A 25,684-nucleotide genomic window follows, 5' to 3' on the forward strand; every position below is an offset into this window, starting at 1 on the left:
GTCGGCAAAGCCTCGGATCAGGCTCTGTGGGACCGAGGAAAGTGAGTCCGGGGCCGGCCCGCTCCCCTGCCTTGTCCTTCCCGGAAGCCGTCGGAAGTCGGTGCTGTGAAAATACTCGGTTTATTAAAGACCAGGCGGAGGGAGGCAGGGTTGCGGGTTCCGTAGGGAAACTGAGTCCCAGCCCCAGGGAGGGAGGAGGAGGACGGACCGGCTGGCAGCCTGGGGAGGTCACACGTCCGTGGCCGGCCCCCACTCGTAACCGTCTTCGTCGGAGGATTCCGCGTCGCGGGCTCGTGTAAACTTTTTCTTCAGAGCTTCCCGTTCGTAGGTTCTGGGGACCAGGAAATAGAATCGAGGCTGTGGGTGAGGAGGGTGTGAACTTGCCCACCAGAAGCTGCGGCCGACTCCGTGCCGGGCGCGGGGGGGTGTGGCAGAGGTAAGCACGTCTGTTTTTTGTTGTTTTTTGGTTTTTTTTTTTTTTTTAGAGACAGAGCCTCGCTCTTGTTGCCCAGGCTGGAGTGCAGTGGCGCAATCTTGGCTCACCGCAACCTCCGCCTCCCGGGTTCAAGGGATTCTCTTGCCTCAGCTTCCCGAGTAGCTGGGATTACAGGCGTGCACCACCACACCCAGCTAACTTTGTGTTTTTAGTAGAGACGGGGTTTCTCCATGTTGGCCAGGCTGGTCTCAAACTCCCAACCTCGGCTGATCTGCTGCCTCGGCCTCCCAAAGTGCTGGGATTAGAGGCATGAGCCACCTCACTCGGCCGGGTAGGGCATTGTTAGCAAACTCCTATGCATCCCTCAAAGCCCCAGCTGCAATGTCCTGCCCGTCAAGAAGCCTTCCCAGTCCTCCCCCAGAAAGTGGATTCCTACTCCCTTGGCCCTGATGATACAGGGCTTACAGAGGCTCTATCAGGCTGTGTCTTCCCCACTAGGGGGTAGGGACACCGTGACGGCAGCGCTTGGATGTAGAGCTCTGCCTTAACCCCAGAGTCTGAGTCCCAAGGGAAGGGTTGGGGGCCCGCAATCTGGAATATGGAGCTCTTACCGCATGCTGTCCTGTCGCCACTGACCCTGCGGGTGGCGGCTGTCCACCTGGGAGGAGAGGGAGAGGAGCTTCACAATTCACCCCAGAGCATGGTAAGTCGGGATCAGTCACTGCCATCATCCCATCCCCGACCCAGCCTGGGCCGTGCTGCCCATGTGTTAACTCCCTGACAAGTCTGCGGGTCATCCCCAAACCTAAATGAGGAAACCGAGGCTGGGATAGGGAAAGGCCTCAGCTGAGACCTCCTAGGCTGTCAGCAAAGGGGGAATTGGGTTTCTCCTCTGCGCAGGTCCTTAGAGGGCCACTGCCATCAGTCCATGTATGTAAGGGACTTAGAACAGTGGCTGCTCCACATGCAGGCTGCCATGGACAGTTGAGCAGGTTGGGTACTGCACAAGCCCAGGAAAATCATCCTAATCATAGAGTGTGGAAGATGATGCCGAGGCATAGAGACTAAGAGCTACGTACACGTGTTACCGTTACAACAGCCGGGTGCAGTGGTCCACGCCTGTAATCCCAGCACTGTGGGGGCCAGGGCAGGAGGATCACTTGAGCCCAGGAGTTAGAGACCAGCCTGGGCCACAGAGCGAGACCCCATCTCTGCGAAAAATGATAACAACTAGCAGGGTGTGATGGTGCACGCTTGTGGTCCCAGCTCCTTGGGAGGCTGGGCGGGGAGGATCCCTTTAGCTCAGGAGTTGGAGGCTGCAGTGGGCTATGATTGCACCACTGCACTCCAGCCTGGACAGCAGGGCAGGATCCCAACTCTAGAATTACCAAAAAAATCATACATTTGTAAATTAAATAGGTTAAGTTCAGAAAAACAAAAACCCGACTCCTACGTGCACGGCTCGGGCTGAGCGTATTCAGTGCTCACCACCGCCACGGGCTGCCAAGTCTGACACCGTCTACCCCGTCCTAGAGAGAGAAACAAGTGCACGGAGAGGCTGAAATGTTGGCTAGAGGCCGGGCGCGGTGGCTCACGCCTGTAATCCCAGCACTTTGGGAGGCTGAGGCGGGTGGATCACAAGGTCAGGAGTTTGAGACCAGACTGGCCAAGACGGTGAAACCCCGTCTCTATTAAAAATGCAAAAATTAGTCGGGCATGGTGGCAGGCACCTGTAATCCCAGCTACTCAAGAGGCTGAGGCAGGAGAACTGCTCGAACCCAGGCGGCAGAGGTCGCAGTGAGCCGAGATCGAGCCACTGCACTCCAGCCGGGGCGACAGAGCAAGAGTCCGTCTCAAAAAAAACAATGGCTGAAGTTGCTCAGTGCCACGTGGGTCTCGGCTACCCCAGGTCTGAGTCCCGGTAACTGATCTGACCAGGGAAGCCGTGTTCATTGACGTTTTGGTAGAAAACAGGCTTCCCAGTGTGTGTCTGCCCTGTGCTGGGGTCCCCTCCAGAGACCCTTCCCAGGACTGCCCCCCACGTCCCACACACCTGGGCCTCCCGGTGAGCCGAGATTCTCCCATGATCCCTCGGGCTCTGGGGCTCATCCGCCTGCACAGGCTCCGAGGACCGGGCCAGGGCCGGGGCCGGGGGCTCGTCATCCACATCCGTGTGGCCACCCCCCTCGCCGTCCGTGCAGCCCTCGCCATCCGTGTACGGGCCGCCCTCGCCATCCGTCTCGTAGTCGCTGTTGACACGGCTGTCGCAGCTGAGGTCGCCGGAGCTGTCGGCCAGGCCGCGGTGAGGGAGGTCTAGGTTGTCCTCCAAGGAGCCGTCCAGCTGTGGGGTGAGCGTGGATGCCGTGGCTGGCCCGGGCCAGGACCCTAGTCCCCACCCACGACAGCCCCCACCTTCAAACTCCAGTCCCAGATCACGCCAAGGATCCTGGCACCTCCAGTGTCCGTGGAGCCATCACTGTCACACTGCAGGTGAGCTGTGTCCATTGACCCTTCACCCGAGAGGCTCAGTCCCCAAATCCAAGCTGAGCCCCAAACCTTGACTCCAGCCCCAGAAGATTCCGTTCTCTATTTGTTTTTTTTTTGTGTGTGTGTGTGTGTGTGTGTGTGTGTGTGTGACAGCCTCATCCAGGCTGGAGCGCTGTGGCGCAATCTCTGCCCGCTGCAACCTTCACCTTCCGGGTCAAGGGATTCTCCTGCCTCAGTCTCCCCAGTAGCTGGGATTACAGGCCTGAGCGCCCCTCCCCGACTGACTCCATTCTCAAAACAGCTCCTCCGGGCTGGGTGCGGTGGCTCACACCTGTAATCCCAGCACTTTAGGAGGCTGAGGTGGGTGGATCACCTGAGGTCAGGAGTTTGAGACCAACCTGGCCAATATGGTGAAACCTCGTCTTAACTAAAAATACAAAAATTGGCTGGGTGTGGCGGCACATGCCTGTCGTCCCAGCTACTCAGGAGGCTGAGGCAGGAGAATCGCTTGAACCCAGGAGGCGGAGGTTGCAGCGAGCTGAGATCGAGCCACTACACTCTAGCGTGGGCAGCAGAGCGAGACTCCCTCTCAAATCAAACAGAAAGCAGGTCCTCCAATCTCATCTTACCCAGCTTCCAGGCCAAGCCCCTCATCTCAGGTCCCATCTTGACCTCAGCTGCAATCCTGACCCCCGACCAAGCCCTAACCCCAGACACAGGCTGCTGCAAACCCCAGCTGGGCCAGCGCAGGGTCTGCGGGACCCCCGTGCCCCCTGCCCACCTGTACCACAGCAGTACCTGATCTTCTGCCGTCCAGATGGGCCGTGTCTGCTGCTCTCGAATGATGGCTTTGAGCTCCTGGTACCAGGCGTCACTCGTGCCATTCAGAGCGATGGTGGCTGCAGGGAGGGGACGTTAATGTGCGCAGGAGACTCAGGCCGGGGCCCACCCGCCTACCCTGGGACATCCAACCTGTAAAGAGGTGGCCGCTGTGCTTCCGCAGCTTCTGGGCTTGGGCGTAGAGGCGGCGGGAACTGCGGCGGGAGGCAGGTGCCAGCCACTGGCGCAGTGCCTTGAGGGCCGGCCGGCTCTCGGGGGCGAAGAAGACCACGATGGGGTAGTACTGCACGTAGTTGAGGCGCTCGATGGCGGAGGGGGTCACATCCAGGAGCGCATGCTTGTCCTGGGCCAGGCCCGCGGAGGTTGGGGTGAGGGTGATTGCAGCAGGGCAGACAGAGAGAGACAGATAGAAAGATGAAGAGTCTGGGGTCAGAGTGGACCCCAGCCTCTTACGTCCACGGGCTAGCATGTTGGGGATGGGGGTGGGTAATAGTTAAGGCCACAGCATCCTGGGGCATTCAAGCCCCAGCTTGAGTCTCGCTGCCTCTGCCCAGGGCTGGCTGCTGTTTGACTCCGGGAAGCCCTTTTCTGTCTCGGGCCTTCTGCCTCACAAAGCCTCCTAGAGGGGCTCCATGGGAGGCTGCACTCATGGGGTGCGGGCTGAGAACAGGTCAGAGCATTCAGTTGGATGCCCAGGCCTTGGCTTCCCCCATCCATGAAAGGCACCTGTAGTAGGACCCGGCTTACTTTTTCTGCAATCACCCGCACAGTGTCCAGTTTGATGATCTTGGAGGGGCTGTCCGTCCTGGACACAGTCTCTGTGGATGGGAGAGGGGACCAGCAGCTTCAGGAGGGCAGCCCCCGGCCCTCAGATTCATGCCTACCTGCCCCACCCCTGCTCAAGAAGCCACCACGGCTCCCCATTACCCTGGAGAGAAATCCTCCAGCAGCAGTCCTGTTGGCCAAGTGCCAGCCACTGCACTCACGCCCCTTCCTGACCTCAGCCCTCACCTCCTTCGGAGGAGTGGGGCGGGCTGGTACTGGCCCATGTGGTAGATGGGGAAACTGAGGCTCAGAGACAAAAGGCCACTTGGTCAGGGTCACAGGGTCAGAGGCCTGAGCTGCAGCCCCTGGTTCTCCCAGGCTCAGTCCCAACTCCGGGACTCTGCTCAGGCTGTGACCCCTCAGGAAGCTCCACTGTCACCCCCACCTGTCTTCTAGGACCCGAGAGGAGCACCGCTTCCTCCAGGAAGCCCTCCTGTATTGTGTGAAGTTTCAGGAAGGAGACAGCGTGCCATGGAGGGATTCAAGGAGGGAGCCACGACCTCTTCCCCACTTTTTGTTTTCGTGGTTAAAGATGTAAAATTTGCCATCTTTTTTAAATTAAATTCTTTTTTTCTTTTACAGAAACGTAATTTTGCCATGTTGCCCAGGCTAGTCTCAAACTCCTGGGCTCAAGCGATCCTCTCACCTTGGCCTCCCAAACTGCTGGGAGTTTTGGACGTCAGCCACCACACCTGGCCAAAATTTGCCATCTTAACTATTTTTGGCTTGTTTTTTGTTTTGAGACAGGGTCTCCCTCTGTCGCCCAGGCTGGAGTGCAGTGGCATGATCTCTGCTCACTGTGCCCTCCGGCTCCTGGGCTCAAGCAATTCTCATGCCTCAGCCTTCTGAGTAGCTGGGATTACAGGCATGCCATCACGTCCAGCTAATGTTTTGTGTTTTTAGTAGAGACGGGGTTTTACCATGTTGGCCAGGATGGTTTTGAACTCCTGACCACCGTGCCTGGCCTCCTAAACTGTTTCTTAATTGTTTTTTTTATTTTTTTGAGACAGAGTCTTGCTCTGTCACCAGGCTGAAGTGCAGTGGCTTGATCTCAGCTCACTGCAACCTCTATCCCCCAGGTTCAAGTGATTCTCCTGCCTCAGCCCGAGTAGCTGTGACTACAGGCATGTGTCACCACGCCCCGCTAATTTTCGTATTTTTAGTAGAGACGAGGTTTCACCATGTTGGCCAGGATGCTCTCAATCTCTTGTGATCCGCCCACTGTGGCCTCCCAAAGTGCTGAAATTACAGGTGTGAGCCACCATGCCTGGCCAGTCACTTCTGTGGTTGTGAATTTGGGGTCTTTTCCAGGGACCTTGCCTGTCCTGTTCACTGCTGTCTCAGAAGATCAATAAACTTCAACAAGTAACAGGTGGTACTTTGCCTCAGCTGGCAGTGACCACCTTAAGAAGGATTCAGAGGCTCCAAATCCAGACCAACAGTGGCAGGATTGATTGAGCATGTCTGGCCTGGGCATCGGAGGGGTGCTGGCGGCTCGCCTGCCTCATATTTGCCATCATTAGTCTAACTCTCCCCCACCCCCTGCACAACAGCAGTTGTAACACGATTCACCAACGAGGTTTCCAGGGCATCTGGCTTCTCACCTGCGATTTCAAACTGGTCAGGCACCTCAGCAGTCAACTTCTGCATAGCAATGTCGGCCACGGGTCCCAGGATCACCACCGGGCGCTTGAAACTGGCTGAGGGGCAGAGACAAGTGAAACAATCAGGGTCCCATTTGCGGTAAAGACTGCTAATGTGTTGTACAAACGCCTCCACTTCCTTATAATAAACAGCCTATTTAACCAGGACCATGGGCTGCCCAGCCAAAGACTACATCTCCCAGCGTCCCTTGCAGCTAGGCTGGCCATGTGAGTAAATTCCAGCCAATGGAGTGCGAGCAGAATTGATGGGCGCATTACTGGCTTTCTTCCTTCAAGAGCAGGAATAAGCGCCTCTCCTGCCTTCATTCCTTTTCTCCCTGGCTGTAGAGTCTCTTTTAGCAGTTGAACCTAGCTAACTCATAGTCAACCTAAGGGCCACATCTGGCCCACTGCCTATGTTTGTCAATAAAGTTTTATTGAAACAGTCACAGCCACTTGTTTATGTCCTGTCTGTGGCTACTTTTGAGCAAAGCTGAGTAGTTCTGCCACAGACTAGCCCACAAAGCCTAAAATAGTTGCTGCGTGATCTTTTGCAGGAAAAGTGTGCTGACACCTGGCCTACCAGATACACCATTTTACCACTGAAGACAGAGTCACGGAAGCATCTTGAGTGGGGGAAAGCGGCACCTCAGGATCTTGGCAAGTTAATCCTTCTCTCCCTTTCTTTCTGTTTTATTTACTTATTTTTTTGAGACAGAGTCTCACTCTGTCACCCAGGCTGGGGTGCAGTGGCTTGCTCTCGGCTCACTGCAATCTCTGCCTCCCAGGTGCAAGTGATTCTCCTGCCTCAGCCTCCTGAGTAGCTGGGATTACAGGCGCACGCCACCACGCCCGACTTGTTTCTGTTTTTTCAGTAGAGACGGGGTTTCCCCATGCTCACCAGGCTGATCTTGAACTCCTAAACTCAAGTGATCCACTCACCTTGGCCTTCCAAAATGCTGGGGTTACAGGCGTGAGCCACCGGGCCTGGCCTCACTCTGTTACCCAGGCTAGGGTGCAGTGGTGCGATCATAGCTCACTGCAGCCCCAAATTCCCAGGCTCAAGCGATCCTCAACTTTCTGAGTAGCTGGGACTAAAGGCACCAGTCATGACACCTAGCTAATTTTTTTGGATTTTCATAGAGATGCGGTCTCACTGTGTTGCCCAGGCTGAACTCAAATTCCTGGGACCAAGCCATCCTCCCACCTCAGCCTTCGCAAAGTGCTGGGATCACAGGTGTGAGCCATCGCGTCCGGACTCTTTTTTCCCTTTCTTCCAGGCTTCCTGGTCATATTTTTATGCTTTCAGTGGCTGGGAATAGAAATTAACTGTTGTGGGGCAAGCATGGTGGCTCACGCCTGTAATCCCAGCACTTTGGGAGGCCGAGGTGGGAGGATCGCCTGAGGTCAGGAGTTCGAGACCAGCCTGGCCAACATGGTGAAACCCCGCCTCTACTAAAAATACAAAAATTAGCCAGGTGTAGTGGCGCGTGCCTCTAATCCCAGCTACCCGGGAGGCTGAGGCAGGAGAATCACTTGAACCCAGGATGCGGAGGTTGCAGTGAGCTGAGATCGCACCACTGTACTCCTGCCTGGGCGACAGAGCGAGACTCCATCTCAAAAAAAAAGAACTGTGTGGGCTTGTATTTCTAAGACTTTTGCATCTGGATACGAGCGGCATTGCAGTGGCCGCATCAGAGGCTTCTCTCAAGGTCCGTTCACCCGTCCCAGGCAGCTTCCTATTCCCACCCCGCTTCTGTGGTTTTATTTTGAAAATCTGCTGCACCTGGGTTGCTTTTCTGTTGCTGTTGTTGATGTTTTCTTTCGAGATGGAGTCTCACCTCGCTCTGTCACCAGGCTGGAGTGCAGTGGCGCAGACTCGGCTCACTGCAACCTCCCCCTCCCGGGTTCAAGCGATTCTCCTGCCTCAGCCTCCCAAGTAGCTGGGATTACAGGTGCCTGCCACCACACCCGGCTAATTTTTTGTATTTTTAGTAGAGACGGGGTTTCACCATGTTGGCCAGGCTGGTCTCAAACTCCTGACCTCAGGTGATCTGCCCGCCTCGGCCTCCCAAAGCACTGGGATTACAAGCATCAGCCACCATGCCCAGCCAAAGGTAAATTATTAAAATGACTGTTACTGCTATTTCTTTTTCCTTTTTAAAGGCTATATACATGCTTGAATCATATTTCTGTTGGAGACACAAATAGATTTTTAAGGAGTGAAGCCCCTTCCTGTCTCCTTCTGTCCCCTAAAATAACCCAAAAGTTTTTTGGTTTTTTTTTTGACATGGAGTTTCGCTCTTGTTACCCAGGCTGGAGTGCAATGACACGATCTCGGCTCAACGCAACCTCCGCCTCCTGTGTTTAAGTGATTCTTCTGCCTCAGCCTCCTGAGTAGCTGGGATGACAGGCACCAGCCACTAGCTAATTTTTTGTATTTTTAGTAGAGATGGGGTTTCACCTTGGGGGCCAGGCTGGTCTCACACTCCCGACCTCAGGAGATCCGCCCACCTCAGCCTCCCAAACTGTTGAGATTTCAAGTGTGAGCCACTGCACCTGGCCCCAGAAGTAGTAGTTTTGATAGAAGGAGAGTGGTTAGAAATTCCTTCTCCCTTTGTTTCTTTCTTTTCCTTCTTTTTTTCTTTCCTTTGTTTCTTTCTCCTTCCTTCCTTCCTTTCCCTCCCTCCCTTCCTTCTTTTCTTTCTTTCTCTCTCTCTCTTTCTTTCTTTCTCTTTCTTTTCTTTGTCAATCTGGCCCAGGTTGGAATGTAGTCATGCAGTCATAGCTCACTGTAGCCTCACTCTCCTGGCTCAAGCGATCGTCCTGCCTCAGCCTCCTGAGTAGCTGGGATAGCTGGGGCTGCAGGTGGCCCCACCATGCCCAGCCGTCTTTTTAAATGTGATGTAGAGATGCAGTCTTGCTTTACGGCCCAGGCTGGTCTGGAACTCCTGGTCTCAGTGATCCTCCTACCTCAGCCTCCCAAAGTGTTAGGATTATAGGCGTGAGCCTCCAGTCTACAAGCCTGTGCCTTTTAGAGGCTGGACGCTGGTGAACAGCTGCGCCACTGCCTCTGTGTGGAGCCTCCCCAGGGCCCCCTCCCGCCCGGGCCCCACCTTCTCGAAGTACCACTCGTTCATAGGGCGGGTAGTGGCCCTGTCGGGTCAGGGCCGAGAGGTCCTCGCGGCTCCGCTGAGTGGTCTTCTTGGCCCCTCGACGGAGACCCCGCAGCCGCCAGAACTCGGCCCGAGCATTGGAGACTGCAGAGGAACCGGGCCCGGCTCCCACGGCCCTCTGGGCAGCTTCCAGGCTGGCCAGCTGCTCCGCCCTGCGGAGAAGAGGGGACAGTACTGGGCACTGGTCGGCAGCACGACGGCCCCGAAGACGTCCTCATCCTCCCCCTGGGAACCTGTGGACTGGCTACTTCATATGGCAAAAGGGACTTTGCAGATGGGATCATTATTTTATTATTATTTGTTTTGTTTTTTTTTGAGACAAAGTCTTGCTCTGTTGCCCAGGCTGGAGTGCAATGACTTGATCTTTGCTCACCACAACCTCCGCCTCCCGGGTTCAAGCAGTCCTCCTGCCTCAGCCTCCCGAGTAGCTGGGATTACTGGCACCGGCCACCACACCCGGATAATCTTTGTATTTTTAGTAGAGACGGGCGGGGTTTCACTGTGTTAGCCGGCATGGTCTCCATCTCCTGACCTTGTGATCCACCTGCCTCAGCCTCCCAAAGTGCTGTGATTACAGGCGTGAGCCACCGCGCCTGGCCCTTGTTTCTGGGCATCTGTTACAGCAGCAACAGGAAGCTCATACCAGCATCAACTGGGTCCCACCCCACTCCTTTCGTGGACGTCCTCAGAGTGAGCCGGCAACACTGCTCAGCAGGGCCAGCGTGTCCATTTCTAACGGGGAGGCCACGATGCGGAGCGTACGGTCCCCACCTGCTCTGGTTGGGAATGACGCCCCGCTCTTGCTCCCGCAGGTCACGACCCATGCGCACCGCCAGCCAGTGGCCTCCTCGTGCGTGGCTCTGCCCAGGGCCCGGGTACAGTGTGTCCAGCACGTGGAAGACGTCGCCACGGGTGAAGCCCAGGCCGGACGGCGGGCTGGGCTCCAGCTCAAAGTGCGTGCGGATGTAGAAGGAGTCGCCCACACGGGACTGCACCATTTTCCAGAAGACTGCGGAGAGGGGGAGGCCACGTGAGCTGCCTGGCTGCTGCCTGCTCGTAGCCCTCCCCGCAAAGTGGGCCTGGAGGGAGGGACCCCGCCCTGGGGAGACTTGGGGCACTCTCCCTGCAGGGGCCAGGAGAGGGATGGAGGGTGCAGGGATGCAGCTTTGACCACACCTGTGCACTCACCATCAGGCCACACAGCCAGGGCCTCCCCCGACACACACAGGCACACGCACATCCACACGCACTCACTGTCCTGCTTCCGCTGTGTCAGCAGCTCCATCTCCTCGCCTGGTGGCAGCCCCAGCAGGAACTGCACCGCCTCCTCCCGCGTCAGGTTCTGGAATGGCACGTCATTCACCTGCCAGGAAGCAGGGACAGCTGTAGGCTAAGGCTCCGGTACCTCCTGGCCGTGCATGAGAGCCTGTACCTTCCTCTGGGCAAAACCCAGGCCCAGCTGCTTCCAGAGCTGCTGCCATGGGCCCTGGCAGTTCCAGGAGGGCTTTCTGATGGGGGCATCACCCCGTGGCTGTGTGACATGTGACACAGCTGGTGACATTATAAAGATACAGGGGTTTTGACCTAGAAACGGGGGCACAGGCACTGCGCTGTCCTTGATAATCAAGTCTTGGTAGGTTGTCGATATCAAAACATGGGAACAGATGTCATGGCATGGAGCTCGGTGGAGATTTTGTGAAATGCTCGAAAGAATTCAGACATAGTCACAGGGTTGTGATGGACAAGACACAGGGACACGGTGGGTCACAGATGCCTGCCATCAGGGTCATGACAGGGACAATATACGGACACAGCCACCTGCTGTCAGGGTCAGGACAGGGACAGCAATATACAGACACAGCCACCTGCTCTCAGAGTCACGACAGGGACAGCAATATACAGACATGGGTGTTAAAATACCCATCTGGGGTCTCTGCAGTCCCCAGGGTGGATGGGAGGACCTCGCACACGACACGCTCACGATGGATGGGCGTGGCCGGTCGCCCCGGCGCACCTGCAGGATCTGATCTCCCTCCTGGATGCCCTGCCCGTCGGCCGGGCTGCCCGCCTGCACCCCGGACACGAAGATGCCCACGTCATTGCCCCCTGCCAGCCGCAGCCCGATGCTCTTGCCCTTGACGAAGCGGACCACCCTCGTGTCGGGACTGTACCTGCAGGGGGAGCGGAGGTGGGGTCAGACCACAACAGGCCGACCGGGGAGGACCCGGCGTTGTCCTTGGGAAAGCCCCTACCCCCTCCAGGCCTCGGTTTTCCCAAAGTCCCCAATTAATGGTCCCATTCAAGACAACTAATGCAAGCAGGCAGAATTTCGCATGAGGGAGGCAGAGATGTAGGAGTTTCGCGCACGTGGGCTTTCTTCTGGGCAGCGTACCCATGATCCTCCATGCTCTGGCTGCTGGGCACTCTGTAGATGTCATAGCTGCTCTCCCTGGGCAACTCTGAAAGGGAAAAGCCAGTCTCTTTCCCAAGCACACTGGCTCGGTCCAGCCTCCAAACCTTGGCTTTATATCCTCACCCTGGAAGGACTGTCACCCACCTCAAATCCTTCTCAGGAAACCATGTCTCACCTCTTAGGCTCACACCGACCTCCCCCAGCTCTGCCTGGCACAGCCTCGCTGTCAGGTATCAGAAATATCAGGGAGAGGGGTGCTCGGAGTCACCACCCCCTTGCCCGTCGCTCACCTGGTTCTGAGATGGTTCTGGAATCCACTGAACTTTCCCGCTGAAGCTGGGGTCTCTCCCTGGTGGGGAGCAGACTGGGAGTGAGGCAGGGTGGATGTCAAGGGGCCATTTTAAAAAGATTTTTAGGCCGGGCACGGTGGCTCACGCCTGTAATCCTAGCACTTTGGGAGGCCAAGGTGGGCGGATCACCTGAGGTCAGAAGTTCAAGACCAGCTTAGCCAACATGGCGAAACCCTGTCTCTACAAAAATACAAAACAAGACAGGCGTGATGGCAGGTGCCTGTAGTCCCAGCTACTCAGGAGGCTGAGGCAGGAGAATCACTTGAACCCAGGACGTGGAGGTTGCAGTAAGACAAGATCACACCACTGCACTCCAGCCTGGGCGACAGAGCGAGACTCCGTCTCCAAAAATAAAATAGAGGGAATTGTAATGTATCTGCCAGGCATGGTGGCTGATGCCTGTAATCTCAGCACTTTGGGAGGCTGAGGCAGGCCAAATGCTTGAGCCCGGGAGTTCAAGACCAGCCTGGGTGTCAACATAGCTGGGCAATATGGACCCCATCTCTACCAAAAATACAAACAGCAGCCAGTTTGACATGACCTGGTCTCAAATCAATAGATGAAAAACAAATTTTTTTTTTTTTGAGACAGAGTTTTGCTCTGGTCTCCCAGGCTGGAGTGTGATGGCGCAATCTCAGCTCGCTGCAACTTCTGCCTCCTGGGTTCAAGCGATTCTCCTGCCTCAACCTCCCAAGTAGCTGGGACTACAGGTGCCCACCACCAAGTCCGGCTAATTTTTGTATTTTTAGTAGAGACGGGGTTTCACCATGTTGGCCAGGCTGGTCTTGAACTTCTGACCTCAGGTGATCCGCCTGCCTCGGCCTCCCAAAGAGTACAGGCATGAGCCACCGTGCCTGGCCTAAGGCACCGTTTGATACCAGGAAGTGGGGTGCTGCTTAACCAGCACCTACAAATGTGGACACGGCTTTGGAACTGGGTAATGGGTAGAGGCTGGGGGCATTTTGAGGCGTGTGCTAGAAATACAGGACAGCGCCCTCAAGGTTACCCCTAGTTGGAAAGCCCTGCCCACGTTCCCCTCTCCCTCCCATCGACTATTCTGGCCAACGGGGGATACTTACACGGGAGAGTCGGTCTGGCTGGCCTCGGGGCTCTGCTGAGCGTGCCGGGGTGGTGGTGGGATGTGGGATGGTGGCGCCTGAGACAGCTCCGAGGCAAGGTCCGAGATGTCTGTGGGGGGAGAGGACATCTCATCAGCCGTGGTCACGCCTTCCGGACTGGAACCGTTTTACAGAGGGGCATATCAAGGCCACTGTAAGCAAAGGGCCTTTGGGAGGCTGAGGCACGGGAATCGCTTGAACCCAGGAGGCGGAGATTGCAGTGAGCCAAGATGACGCCCCTGTACTCCTTTTTTTTTTTTTTTTGAGATGCAGTCTCGCTCTGTGATCCAGGCTGGAGTGCAGTGGCACAATCTCGGCTCATTGCAACCTCCGCCTCCTGGGTTCCAGCGATTCTCCTGCATCGGCCTCCCGAGTAGCTGCGATTACAGGCGTGCGCCACCAGCCTGGCTAATTTTTGTATTTTTAGTAGAGATGGGGTTTCACCATGTTGGCCAGGTTGGTCTTGAACTCCTTACCTCAGGAGATCCACCAGCCTTGGCCTCCCAAAGTGCTGGGATTACAGGCGTGAGCCACCCTACCCAACCTTTTTTTTTTTTTTTTTGAAACTGAGTCTTGCTCTGTCACCCAGGCTGGAGTGCAGTGGCACGATCTCGGCTCACCACAACCTCCGCCTCCCAGGTTCAAGCGATTCTTCTGCCTCAGCCTCCCGAGTAGCTGGGACTACAGGTGCCCATCACCATGTCCTGCTAATTTTTTGTATTTTTAGTAGAGACAGGGTTTCACCGTATTAGCCAGGATGGTCTCGATCTCCTGACCTCGTGATCCACCCGCCTCGGCCTCCCAGAGTGCTGGGATTACAGGCATGAGCCACCGCGTCCTCCTCACTTGAGGTCACAGCTTCTGACCTCCTCACTTGCTGTGTGGCCTTTGGCAAGTTCCTGTCACTCTCTGAACCTTTAGGGACCAGGTTCATTGATTCCTCCTTGACCCTGCCTGGGGCTTCCCACCTTCCCCGCCCTCCATTCAACCCCTCCCAGGCCCTACCCCCTGGGTCCTGACCCTCCAATAGGGAGCTTTCGCTGTCACTGACGGCAGGCGGAATGTTCACCAGGAACTGCCCGTGATCTCTCAGCACCAGCAGGGTCAGCGTCCCTTCCGACTGCTCAATCAAACGCCGGGTATCGCTCAGTGACAGGTTCTGGCTGGACACCCCATTGATCTAAAAGGGACCAGGAATGGAAGAGAGGACGTGAGTAAATGAGAGATGGGAGACAGTAGAAACAGCTTGGTGGGGGGACTAGAAACAGATAATTCCCCCAGGGGTTGCTAAAAACTGACACCCCCTAAGGAAAATGTTAGAAGTGGATTCCTGCTGTGAGTGGAGACCACAAAAGAACCGACCACAGAATTCTAGAAACAGAAAATGTTCTAAGAGGGGTTGGAGACGCTGGGGAAAATGAGACACAGGTTGAGTCTCCTCTCTGACCAAAAGTGGAAATTTCTCGGAATACTAGGAACAGATGTGAGGGTGATTATAAACAGCTCTAATTGGAGGAGAGGGAGTGTCAGATACTTAAAGATACTAGAGGGCTGGGTGCGGTGGCTCACGCCTGTAATCCCAGCACTTTGGGAGGCCGAGGAGGGTGGATCACGAGGTCAAGAGATCGAGACCATCCTGGTCAACATGGTGAAACCCCGTCTCTACTAAAAATACAAAAAAATATCAAGCCTGTAATCCCAGCACTTTGAGAGGCCGAGGCGGGTGGATCACGAGGTCAAGAGATCGAGACCATCCTGGTCAACATGGTGAAAGCCCGTCTCTACTAAAAATACAAAAAAAATAGCTGGGCAAGGTGGCGCGTGCCTGTAATCCCAGCTACTCAGGAGGCTGAGGCAGGAGAATGGCCTGAACCCAGGAGGCGGAGGTTGCGGTGAGCCGAGATCGCGCCATTGCACTCCAGCCTGGGTAACAAGAGCAAAACTCTGTCTCAAAAAAAAAAAAAAAAGATACTAGAAATACACAATCTCCGGTAGATATTAGATACAGACATCTAGGGCCAGGCTCAGTGGCTCACACCTGTAATCCCAGCACTTTGGGAGGCTGAGCCGGGTGGATCACCTGAGGTCAGGAGTTCAAGACCAGCCTGACCAAGATGGAAGAAACCCCGTCTCTACTAAAAATACAAAATTAGCTGGGTGTCATTGCAGTCTCCCCAATCCCAGCTACTCGGGAGGATGAGGCAGGAGAATCACTTGAACCTGGGAGGTGGAGATTGCAGTGAGCCAAGATCGCGCCACTGCACTCCAGCCTGGGCGACAGAGCGACACTCCATATCAAACAAACGAAAAACCAAGTCATCTAGAGGTAGATTCGAACATACAGTTCCTAGAAAGCATTTAACGTCATCTGCAGTGGCACCAAGAATCCACTTCTGACCCTTTCCCTTGGGAGGGCTTTTTTCCCGGTAACCCTGGGGATTGTCAGTTTCTTCTAGTTTGTTTGTTTTGTTGTTGTTATTTTCTTTTGCTTTGTCGTATTTTGTTTTTTAATAGATACGGGCATCTCGCTGTGTTGCCCAGGTTGGTCTCAAACTTCTGGCCTCAAGCAATCAGCCTCCTAAAGTGCTGGGATTACAGGCATAAGCCGCCACGCCCTGCCTTTTTTTTAATTATTTTTATTTTTTGACACGGGGTCTCGCTCTGTCCCGCAGGCTGCAGTACAGTGGCACCATCACAGCTCAAGCTCACTGCAGCCTTAACTTCCTAGGCTCAGGTGTTCCTCCCACCTCAGCCTCCATGGTGCGTGGCACCATACCCAGCTAATTTTCTTTTTTGTAGAGAGAATCACTTGAACCCAGGAAGCAGAGGTTACATTGAGCCAAGATTGCGCCACTGCACTCCAGCTGGGCGACAGAGGGAGACTCTGTCTCAAAAAAAAAAAAAGAAAAAAAACTTTTTGGAGACACTAGAAGTCATCAGCTGAAAGCAGTTTGGAAATCAAACGCTGGAGGTCACCAGAAACACTTTTGGGGGAAGAATCCAGAAAGAAACCAGCCTTGAGGGCAGGGCAGCTCCCCTAAACCTGGTGACTGGGTCATTAGCATCCAGCCACCTGGGGTGGGTCCAGCAGTCAACTGCCCACATGAGTCTCATGCACATCAAAGCTTGAGGGGACTAGAAACAGATGGAGACCAACATCTGGAGAGAAAGGGGGTTTTATACCCAGCCGTCCGCAACCTTTGAGATACAAGCACCAACGCCGAAGGGAACGGGTTTGGGGCCCAGCTCCGCTGACCTTGCTGTGTGACTCCTTGGCACTGTCCGCCCCCACCCCGCGCCCACCCAGCCTCAGTCTCCCTGCCCGCAGGACGAGAAGCCTGGCCTCACCTGTAGAATGAGGTCTCCTTCCTGCAGCCCTCGGTTCCGCGCAGCCAGGCCCGTGTCTGTAATGTGCTTGATGAAAATCTGACTGCCCAGCTTCACGCCAAACTCTGTAAGGGGGGAGGAGGGAAACTGAGGCAGGACTCTGGGAACGTTCTCCTGCTGTAAGGACAGAGTCTGGTTGCCAGCCCTCCCTTCCTAACACCTTGATGGCATCATAATGTGAACGGTGATGTCGCCTGTGGGACCTGAGATCGGACAGAGTTATTTTTTTCGAGGAGTCTCATGCCTATGGCATGGGCTGGAGTACAATGGCTCGATCTCGGCTCACTGCAACCCCCACCTCTCAGGTTCAAGCCATTCTCCTGCCTCAGCCTCCAGAGTCGCTGAGATTATAGGCTCCCTCCACCACCCCTAATTTTTGTATTTTTAGTAGACACAGGGTTTCACCATGTTGGCCAGGCTAGTCTCGAACTCCTGACCTCTGGTGATCTGCCTGCCTTGACTCCCCAAAGTGCCGAGATTACAGGTGTGAGCCACCGTGCCTGGCCCCAGTTGTATTTTATCATCAAGGGTCACGGCCGGGCGCGGTGGCTCACGCCTGTAATCCCAGCACTTTGGGAGGCCAAGGCAGGCAGATCATGAGGTCAAGAGATCAAGACCATCCTGGCCAACATGGTGAAACCCCGTCTCTACTAAAAATACAAAAATTAGCTGGGCATAGTGGTGTGAGCCTGTAGTCCCAGCTACTCGGGAGGCTGAGGCAGGAGAATTGCCTGAACCTGGAAGGCGGAGGTTGCAGTGAGCCGAGATCGCGTCACTGCACTCCAGCCTGGCACCTGGCGACAGAGCGAGACTCTGTCTCAAAAAAAAAAAAAGTCACATCCCAGGTGGCCTGGTGGTTCACACTTGTAATCCCAGCACTGGGAGCTTGAACCCAGGAGGCAGAGGTTGTAGTGGGCCGAGATCACACCACTGCCTCCAGCCCGGGCGACAGAGACTTCATCTAAAACAATAATAATAATACGACTGGGAGAATGGTAGCGGGAGTGAGGAAGGAGTGTCCCAGGGCCATCTGTCATATCATGACAAGAATTCTGAAGTCAGAAAGCTGCCTCAGCCTGGCGCGGTGGCTCACGCCTGTAATCCCAGCCCTTTGGAAGGCCTAGGCAGATGGATCACCTGAGGTCAGGAGTTTGAGACCGGCCTGGCCAACATGGTGAAACCTCATCTCGACTAAAAATACAAAAACTAGCTGGGCACTGTGGCATGCACCTGTAATCCCAGCTACTGGGGAGGCTGAAGCTGGGGAGGCTGAAGCAGGGGAATCGCTTGAACCCAGGAGGCGAAGGTTGCAATGAGCTGAGATTGCGCCACTGCACTCCAGCCTGGGTGACAGAGGAAGACTCCATCTCAAAAAAAAATAATAATAGCCGGGCGCGGTGGCTCACGCTATAATCCCAGCACTTTGGGAGGCCGAAGCGGGTGGATCACGAGGTCAAGAGATCGAGACCATCCTGGTCAACACGGTGAAACCCCGCCTCTACTAAAAATACAAAAAATTAGCTGGGCATGGTGGCGCGTGCCTGTAATCCCAGCTACTCAGGAGGCTGAGGCAGGAGAATTGCCTGAACCCAGGAGGCAGAGGTTGCGGTGAGCCGAGATCGCGCCATTGCACTCCAGCCTGGGTAACAAGAGCGAAACTCCGTCTCAAAAAAATAATAATAATAATAAAAGCCAGCTGCCTAGAAAGGGTCGAAGTCACATGCCTGTTGCTGATGAGATGATGGGAATTCTGATATCAGGACTCTGTCGTGTTGTGATGTTTGAATTTACTGTGGCAGCTAGGACAAACTGTCACCAAGTCTGTGGCGTTAATATAATGTACATGTGTCATGTCGCAGTTTCGCGGTGGGAGCTCCTGGAAGCTCCAGGCAGGAATCCAGCTCCTGCTTTTCCCAGCGTCTAGGGGCGCCTGCATTCCTTGGCTAGGGGGCCCTTCCTCCTGCTTCACAGCCACAGCGCAGCCTCTTCTAGTCTCTCTCTGATTTTCACCCTCCCGCCTCCTCTTTTTTTATTTTATTTATTTATTTATTTTTTTTTTAGAGACGGGGTTTCACCATGTTGGCCAGGCTGGTCTCGAACTCCTGACCTCAGGTGATCCGCCCGCCTCGGCCTCCCAAAGTACTGGAATTACAGGCATGAGCCACTGAGCCTGGCCCGCCTCCTCTTTTTTTTTGAGACAGAGTCTCCCTCTGTCGCCCAGGCTGGTGTGCAGTGGTGCGATCTCGGCTCACTGCAACCTCCGCCTCCCAGGCTCAAGCGATTCTCCTGCCTCAGCCTCCTGAGTAGGTGGGACTACGGACACCTGCCACCACACCTGGCTAATTTTTGTATTTTTAGTAAAGACACAGTTTCACCATCTTGGCCAGGCTGGTCTGGAACTTCTGACCTCAAGTGATCTGCCTGCACCTTGGCCTCCCAAGATGCGGGGATCACAGGCACGAGCCACCACACTAGGCCCGGCCTCCTCTTATGAGGACGCTGTGGTGGCACTGACCCCCCCAGATCATCCAGGACCCCCTCCCAGCTCAGGGTCCTTCACTCCATCCCACCTGCTGAGTCCCGCTTGCTAAGTGAGGTGGTCTAAGCAGCAGGTCCCGGGGACGAAGGCAGAGACATCGAGCCCCTCCCACCCGGCCACGGTGCTCCGTGCCCAGTGCTGACGGTGGCCCGACCTCCCCGCTCACCCTCGCTGTCCCTCCTCTTCACCAGCACCGACTTCACGGGCTTCATCTGTACGTCCTGCCGCGGCAGCCGCTTAAAGCCGGACACCAAGGCCAGCCCGTTGGCCTCAGAGCCACCACCCGGGCTCCTACGCCTGTGGCTGCCGGCCTGGCCCCGGCGACCAGGCCTCGGCCGGCGGGAGCGCCCATCCCACGATCGGCCGGAGCCACTGGATGAGTCGCCGTCATAGCCCCGGCCCTGGTCCACGTCCTCCAGCCGCCGGGGCCCATCGTCCTCGTCCGAGTCCTGGTGCTGTTGACCGGAGGGGCTGGCCTTGGTGGCGGGCAGCTGGATCCTCCGGGGACGTTTCACTGTCTGTTAGAGGAGGGGACAGGAGGGGGTCAGCTGCAGACAGGGGCTGGGGGAGGCTCTCTGCTCAGCCCCTGGGTGGTCCTGGGGGACACCAGCCCCTCTCTGGGCCTCAGTGTCCAAACTGCAAGATAAGAAGGCGACTGCTTGCTCTCTGAAGCTTCCAACCCCCACGAGGCAGGACGAGGCTGGGGTCAGACGCCGCCCATGCCAGGGCCTGCCCACTCACAATGTTGGCCATCTTGGTGCAGGTCTTGAGGATCTGAATGGCAACCGTGGAGGTGACATTCTCCACGGAGACCCCGTTTACCATGACGATGTGGTCGCCTGTCCTGAGAGAGGAGGGAGGGTCTTACGGAGGAGGCTTTGCAGAGAAGACCGTTGTACCAAGCCCTCCTGGGGAGGGGGTGTCCCTGGCACCTCCAGGTCTACAAAGCCTGGTTCTAATTTATTGGTGTCCCTAGGTTCACAAAGACATTCATCCTTCTGGGTGTTCGTTTTCTCATCTGTAAAATGGGCCAAGTGTAGAACTTACTTTAATCATAGAAATGTAGGAAGCTACTTTTTTTTTTTTTTGAGACAGGGTCTTGCTCTGTCACCCAGGCTGGAGTGCAATGGCACGATCTCAACTCACTGCAACCTCCACCTCCTGGTTTCAAGTGATCCTCCTGCCTTAGCCTCCCTAATAGCTAGGACTACAGGGCCCTGGTGGTCCCTAATTCTGGGCTGGGCCAAGCCATATCACCTGTCAGCCACTCGGGGCCCAGAACCATTTAATCAACATAATTCCAAGAAGCTTCAAACCCTCAAAGACTCAGGACACTGGGTCTCCTTTTCTCCTACAAAAAAAAAAAAAAAAAAAGGTTTCCAGGACTTTATGTCCCAAAAAAGGCCCTGGGGCCACTATGACCCTAAGATCTTCTGTGACGGACCAGGAAGTGCCCTAGGGAAGTGAGGGCCAAGTCTCCCATGTTGTCCTACTGCCAGCTCCAAGCCCTGTGTTGACAGAGCGGGAAGGCACCAGGCACTTCAAGTCCCCTCGATTTGGCTCACCATGGTTTCTCCTTTCTTTTTTTCTTTTTTTTTTTTGAGACAGATTCTCACTCTGTCACCCAGGCTGCAGTGCAGTGGTGCGATCTCAGCTCACTGCAACCTCTGCCTCCCAGGTTCAAGTGATTCTCCTGCCTCAGCCTCCTGAGTAGCTGGGATTACAGGCATGCGCCACCACACCTGGCTACTTTTTGTAATTTTGGTAGAGATGGGGTTTCTCCATGTTGGCCAGGCTGGTTTCAAACTCCTGACCTCAGGTGATCTGCCCACCTCGGCCTCCCAAAGTGCTGGGATTACAGGCATGAGCCACTGTGCCCGGCCTGATTTCTCCTCTGAACAGGCCCTCCCGCTGCCAGAACCCGGCTGCTGGATACTCACTGCAGCCTGCCCTCCGCCGGCCCTCCGGGTACCACGTCAGACACAACCACTGATCCACCAGGCCGGTCTCGGCCTCCAGAGATGGCAATCCCAAAGCCCCGGCGGGGGTCCTGAGAGAGGACAAGGGGAAGGAAGAGCTGCTATTTCCCCCAGGATAGGGGGCTCCCCTCTGTTGAGCTGGGCCTAAGCCAACATGCCCCCCGGCACCCAGGCAGGGCAGGGCGGCCTCACCTTGGACAACGTGGCCGTGTGCTGCTCCCAGATGGTCATCTCCTCCATGTCAGCTACCTGGAGGGGAATGGGGAAGGCGGGCGTCAGGCCACACAGGTCCATCCGAGCACGGGGGGAGCCCCAGTCCCCAGCCCAGGGAGTCCAGCTCGGCCAGGCCTGTGGTTGGAGGCTGTAGACAAGTTACTACCTCTCTCAGGCCTCAGGGTTTTTTGCTTGTTTTTCATTTTGTTTTTTGAGACGGAGTCTGGCTCTGTCTTGCAGGCTGGAGTGCAGTGGCACGATCTCGGCTCACTGCAAAATCCAGGTTCAAGCGATTCTCCTGCCTCAGCCTCCCAAGTAGCTGGGATTACAGGCATGCACCACCAAGTCCAGCTAATTTTGAATTTTTAGTAGACACAGGATTTCACCATGCTGACCAGGCTGGTCTCGAACTCCTGACCTCAGGTGATCCACCCGCCTCAGCCTCCCAAAGTGCTGGGATTACAGGCGTGAGCCACTGCGCCCGGCCTCACTCTTGCTGTTAACCATCAGGCCACAGTGGCTTTCTGATGATTTATTCTTTTTCTTCTGAGCTTATTTTTCAAAATAGTGTCTTTTTTTTTTTTTTAACCTGCTTTGATCTTATACTTTGTGTCATTAAATTGGCCCAGGGCTGGGCCCGGTGGCTCACACCTGTAATCCCAGCACTTTGGGAGGCCGAGGAGGGTGGATCTCGATGTCAGGAGTTCAAGACTAGCCTGGCCAACATGGTGACACCCCGTCTCTACTAAAAATACAAAAAATTAGCTGAGCATGGTGCACGTCTGTAATCCCAGCTACTCAGGAGGCTGAGGCAGGAGAATTGCCTGAACCCAGGAGGTGGAGGTTGCGGTGAGCCGAAATCGCGCCATTGCACTCCAGCCTGGGTAACAAGAGCGAAACTCCATCTCAAAAAAAAAAAAAATACAAAAACTAGCTGAGCGGGGCCTGGCGCGGGGGCTCACACCTGTAATCCCAGCACTTTGGGAGGCGGAGGTGGGTGGATCGCGAGGTCAAGAGATCAAGACCATTCTGGCCAACATGGTGAAACCCCATCTCTACTAAAAATACAAAAATTAGCTGGGCGTGGTGGTGCTTGCCTGTAGTTTCAGTACTCGGGAGGCTGAAGCAGGAGAATTGTTTGAACCGGGGAGGCGGAGGTTGCGGTGAGCTGAGATCGTGCCATTGCACTGCAGCTTGGGCAATAGAGCAAGACTCTATCTCTGTCTATGTATATAAATTAGCCGGGCATGGTGGCATGCACCTGTGGTCCCAGCTCCTGCGGAGGCTGAGGCGGGAGGATCGCTTGAGTCCAGGAGGTGGAGGCTGCAGTGAATTGTGATCATGCCACTGCACTCCAGCCTGGGCGATGGAGCAAGATCCTGTCTCAAAACATTTTAAAAATGGCCCGAAGGAATTTGTATTTCCTGACGTTAAGAGGCAGTCCCCAGGGAACCAGGGCCCCGAGACGGGGAGAGAATTGAGGGAGTGCAGGTGGTCCAGGCTTGTCCCGGCTTGTGCGGGTTCGTCTCCGTGGAAACCGGAAGCTTTGTGTAGACGCTCCTGGCTCCTCAGTGCCTGAGAGATTAGCCGAACCCCACAGTCCGCCTCATCTCAGTTCACCTCCAAACCTTTCCCTCGTCTGTCCTCCGGATCTGGGACATGTTTCACGGGATTCCTGCCTGCCTGGCCCCTGTCACTGAGATCTAGGCTCAAATGCCACCTCCTCAGGAAGTCCTCCCTGACCACCCAGCTAACCAATCTTCTCTGGTCCCCTATCACTCCTGCCGATTTTATCATTATTATAATTTTTCTTTTTTTGAGACAGAGTCTTGCTCTGTCGCCCAGGCTGGAGTGCAGTGGCATGATCTGGGCCCACTGCAACCTCCGCCTCCCGGGTTCAAGGGATTCTCCTGCCTCAGCCTCCCGAGTAGCAGGGATTACAGGCGTGTGCCACCACGCCCAGCTAATTTTTTTGTACTTTTAGTAGACACAGGGTTTCACCGTGTTGGCCAGGCTGGTCTGGAACTCCTGACCTCGTGATCCGCCCACCTCGGTCTCCCAAGTGCTGGGATTACAGGCGTGAGCCACCGCGCCGGGCATTGTTCTATTATTTTTTATTCCAGGCGTCTAAAACCATCTTTATTGTCTGTAACCATCAGTTGGTAAGGTTGGTAAGTTTCTGGTCTTTCCTCTTAGGCTGTGAAAGGAGGCGTGTCTCTCTCTCTAGCTACTTAAGGCCCAGGTGATCAGCCATAAGCCTCCTTTCCAGGCCTTGAGTGCTGGTGCTCGACTCCCTGGCAAACTCCTATTCATCCTTCACAGCCCCAGTCTCCTCCTCCATACGCATATCTCACATCCTTCGCTCTGGCCCAACTGTGATGATTGCGCTGTGGGATGTCAGACTGCATTTGTCCACCCTACGCCTTCCCCCTCAGTCTGGAGGGCTCCCGATGAGCAGGGATGGGCCCCCGGGACCCCATAGGACCAGGCTCCCTTAAGGAAGAGGTTTCAGAATAAGTGAATGGTGGAATAAAATACAGTCTGGCCAGCGACTCAGCAGGTGTGTGCTGAGTTCCCAGCCCTGCCCCTGTGCAGGTGAGCTCTGACAGGGCGGGGCTTGAGTCTGTCCCCGGCCTCCGCCCAGCGCTGGACACAAACACCAAGCAAGGGATCCGCCCAGAGGGCAAGGGCTGGGACTAAGTCACACCACCCCCAGCCCCGGGGCAAGGGGCTCCCAGGCGGCCGTCCCCTCTCCCCCTCCCCACCCCACCTCCAGGAACAATGGCAGAGGGGGAGGTTTCAGCGAACAAATACACCAGTTGGGGCAGGGATTCTGGGAGCTCTGCCTAGAGGCCAGGAAGAAGTCAGCGGGAACCAGGAGTGCTGGGTCCTGGAGCTTTGGGTGGAGTGGCGGGTCTCACCACACGCCTCTGCAGCCTCAGTCTACCCTGGCTGGTGGGTGTGAAGGAGCCGGTCCAGGCTCCATGCCTGGATGGTGAAATCCCTCCAGAAACAAGGGTCACCCACCCCAATGGCACACCCCAGCCACCTCCACCTGGTAATGCCTGTTAACGGCTCTGTACACAGTAGGCACCCAATAAATGCTGGTGCTCCCTCCTGCAGCTTTGCAAGAGGTGAGTGTTCACCAAAGCCACCCAGCCCACAAATGAAGCCCCTGGCCACCGTGCCGCTGTGGGCGCCCAAGCTTAGCTGGCTGCACACCCCGGGCAACGGGGCATGAACTTCTTTTGTGCCCACCTACGATGCCCCAATCTCTGAAAACACAGTTTTCTCTCTGTTTAAAGTGCTGATCACCCATCTTTCGGATGAGGGAAGAAAAGGGCTTCACTCGCTGGCCCCACGTTACACATAGCAAGTGGACAGAAAATCCGGGATTTGAACCCAGCTCTGCAGGATTAAAGGAGGCGGGTCCTGGGGCAGAGGAGGCTCCGGGAGAGATGGTCTTTGGAGGTAGGGATGGGGGCCCTGGACGCATCTCCAGCTAGCCACCGCATCCCGCTGGGATTCAGTTTCCCTGCCTGTTATGTAGGTAAAAGGTGTTCTGGGGTCCTGGGTTCGACTCCCAAACCCTGCTTCCCCCTACCCCAGAGCGATCCCCTCCCCCTGCCGCCCTTGGAGGGTTACTCGCCTGGAATCTCACCGCCATGGTCCACCCCGGAGCTCTCCAACCCCCCTACCCGAGGGGGGCCTGGAAACAGTCAATCGGCCCCCACCCCGGGCTGGGGGAGGAGGCTGGGAGGGTCACGGCGGGCCAAGGGCTCGGTTGTCGCCCTCCTCCCGCCAGCTCCGCAGCTCCCGGCTGCACCTGCCCCTCTTCCTCCTCCAGGTCCCAGGCCGGCCCCGCCCCTGCCCGGACACGCCCCCGGGACACCGCGGGTTTTCTCTCCCTCCCCCTCCCATCGCAGGAGCCAAGCCCTGGGGCGGAATCGCCAGGCCGGGTTGTCCACGCAGCCGAGCGGGGGCCGGCGGCCGCGGCTGGAGCCCGACCCGACAAGGCTGCTAGCAAGACCCGGCAGGGGTCAGCCCCGCACTCGGAATGGAGTCTGCTATTTGGAAGCTCTTTCCGTCCGCGAAATGGGCATATTTTGAGGTGCGTCTGGGAGGCCTCTTGGATCAGAAGTTTGTCGAGGGCCAGAGACCTCCGCAGCATAGGGTTGGTCCCTGGGTCACCTTATCTGCTGGAGGTTTGTCCGGTTCCACAGAGGGGAAACTGAGGCCCCAGAGGCCAGGGGCGTGGACTTTCTGAAGGCACAACAG

At 55.9% G+C, this 25,684-nt stretch overlaps 1 protein-coding gene across 2 annotated transcripts; it reads right to left on the reverse strand.

The window, feature by feature from the left end:
* Positions 1 to 78: 78 nt before the first annotated feature.
* Positions 79 to 25,199, reverse strand: TJP3 (tight junction protein 3). 2 transcript variants are annotated; one of them, XM_064382086.1, is made up of 21 exons: positions 25,056 to 25,199; positions 21,386 to 21,442; positions 21,155 to 21,264; positions 19,956 to 20,058; positions 19,381 to 19,732; positions 16,637 to 16,740; positions 14,309 to 14,468; positions 13,250 to 13,358; positions 12,111 to 12,169; positions 11,800 to 11,866; positions 11,422 to 11,578; positions 10,662 to 10,770; positions 10,179 to 10,416; positions 9,348 to 9,559; positions 6,193 to 6,288; positions 4,511 to 4,581; positions 3,896 to 4,106; positions 3,722 to 3,822; positions 2,490 to 2,777; positions 1,048 to 1,094; positions 79 to 331 (listed from the first exon to the last, which is right to left on the reverse strand). In XM_064382086.1, the coding sequence occupies exons 1-21, from the start codon at positions 25,071 to 25,073 to the stop codon at positions 229 to 231; spliced, it is 2,772 nt and encodes a 923-aa protein (XP_064238156.1). In that variant the 5' UTR covers positions 25,074 to 25,199; the 3' UTR covers positions 79 to 228. The 2 variants fall into 2 exon arrangements, with proteins under 2 accessions (XP_064238156.1, XP_064238155.1); XM_064382085.1 differs by lacking the exons at positions 19,956 to 20,058; positions 21,155 to 21,264; positions 21,386 to 21,442; positions 25,056 to 25,199 and having other exon boundaries at positions 14,294 to 14,468; positions 19,381 to 19,489.
* Positions 25,200 to 25,684: the final 485 nt, after the last annotated feature.

The sequence above is a fragment of the Aotus nancymaae genome, unplaced genomic scaffold, assembly GCF_030222135.1.
Source record: "Aotus nancymaae isolate 86718 unplaced genomic scaffold, 86718_ANA_hifiasm-v0.15.2.pri h1tg000028l, whole genome shotgun sequence".
NCBI classification, from domain to species: Eukaryota; Metazoa; Chordata; class Mammalia; order Primates; family Aotidae; genus Aotus; species Aotus nancymaae.

Excerpts from the sequence above, each read along its gene's own strand:
- TJP3 (XM_064382086.1), bottom strand. Across the intron at positions 16,741-19,380 it reads GAAGAGGAGGGACAGCGAGG|AGTTTGGCGTGAAGCTGGGC; the intron begins GTGAGCGGGGAG and ends CCCCCCTTACAG. Across the intron at positions 10,417-10,661 it reads GACACAGCGGAAGCAGGACA|TCTTCTGGAAAATGGTGCAG; the intron begins GTGAGTGCGTGT and ends CCCTCTCCGCAG.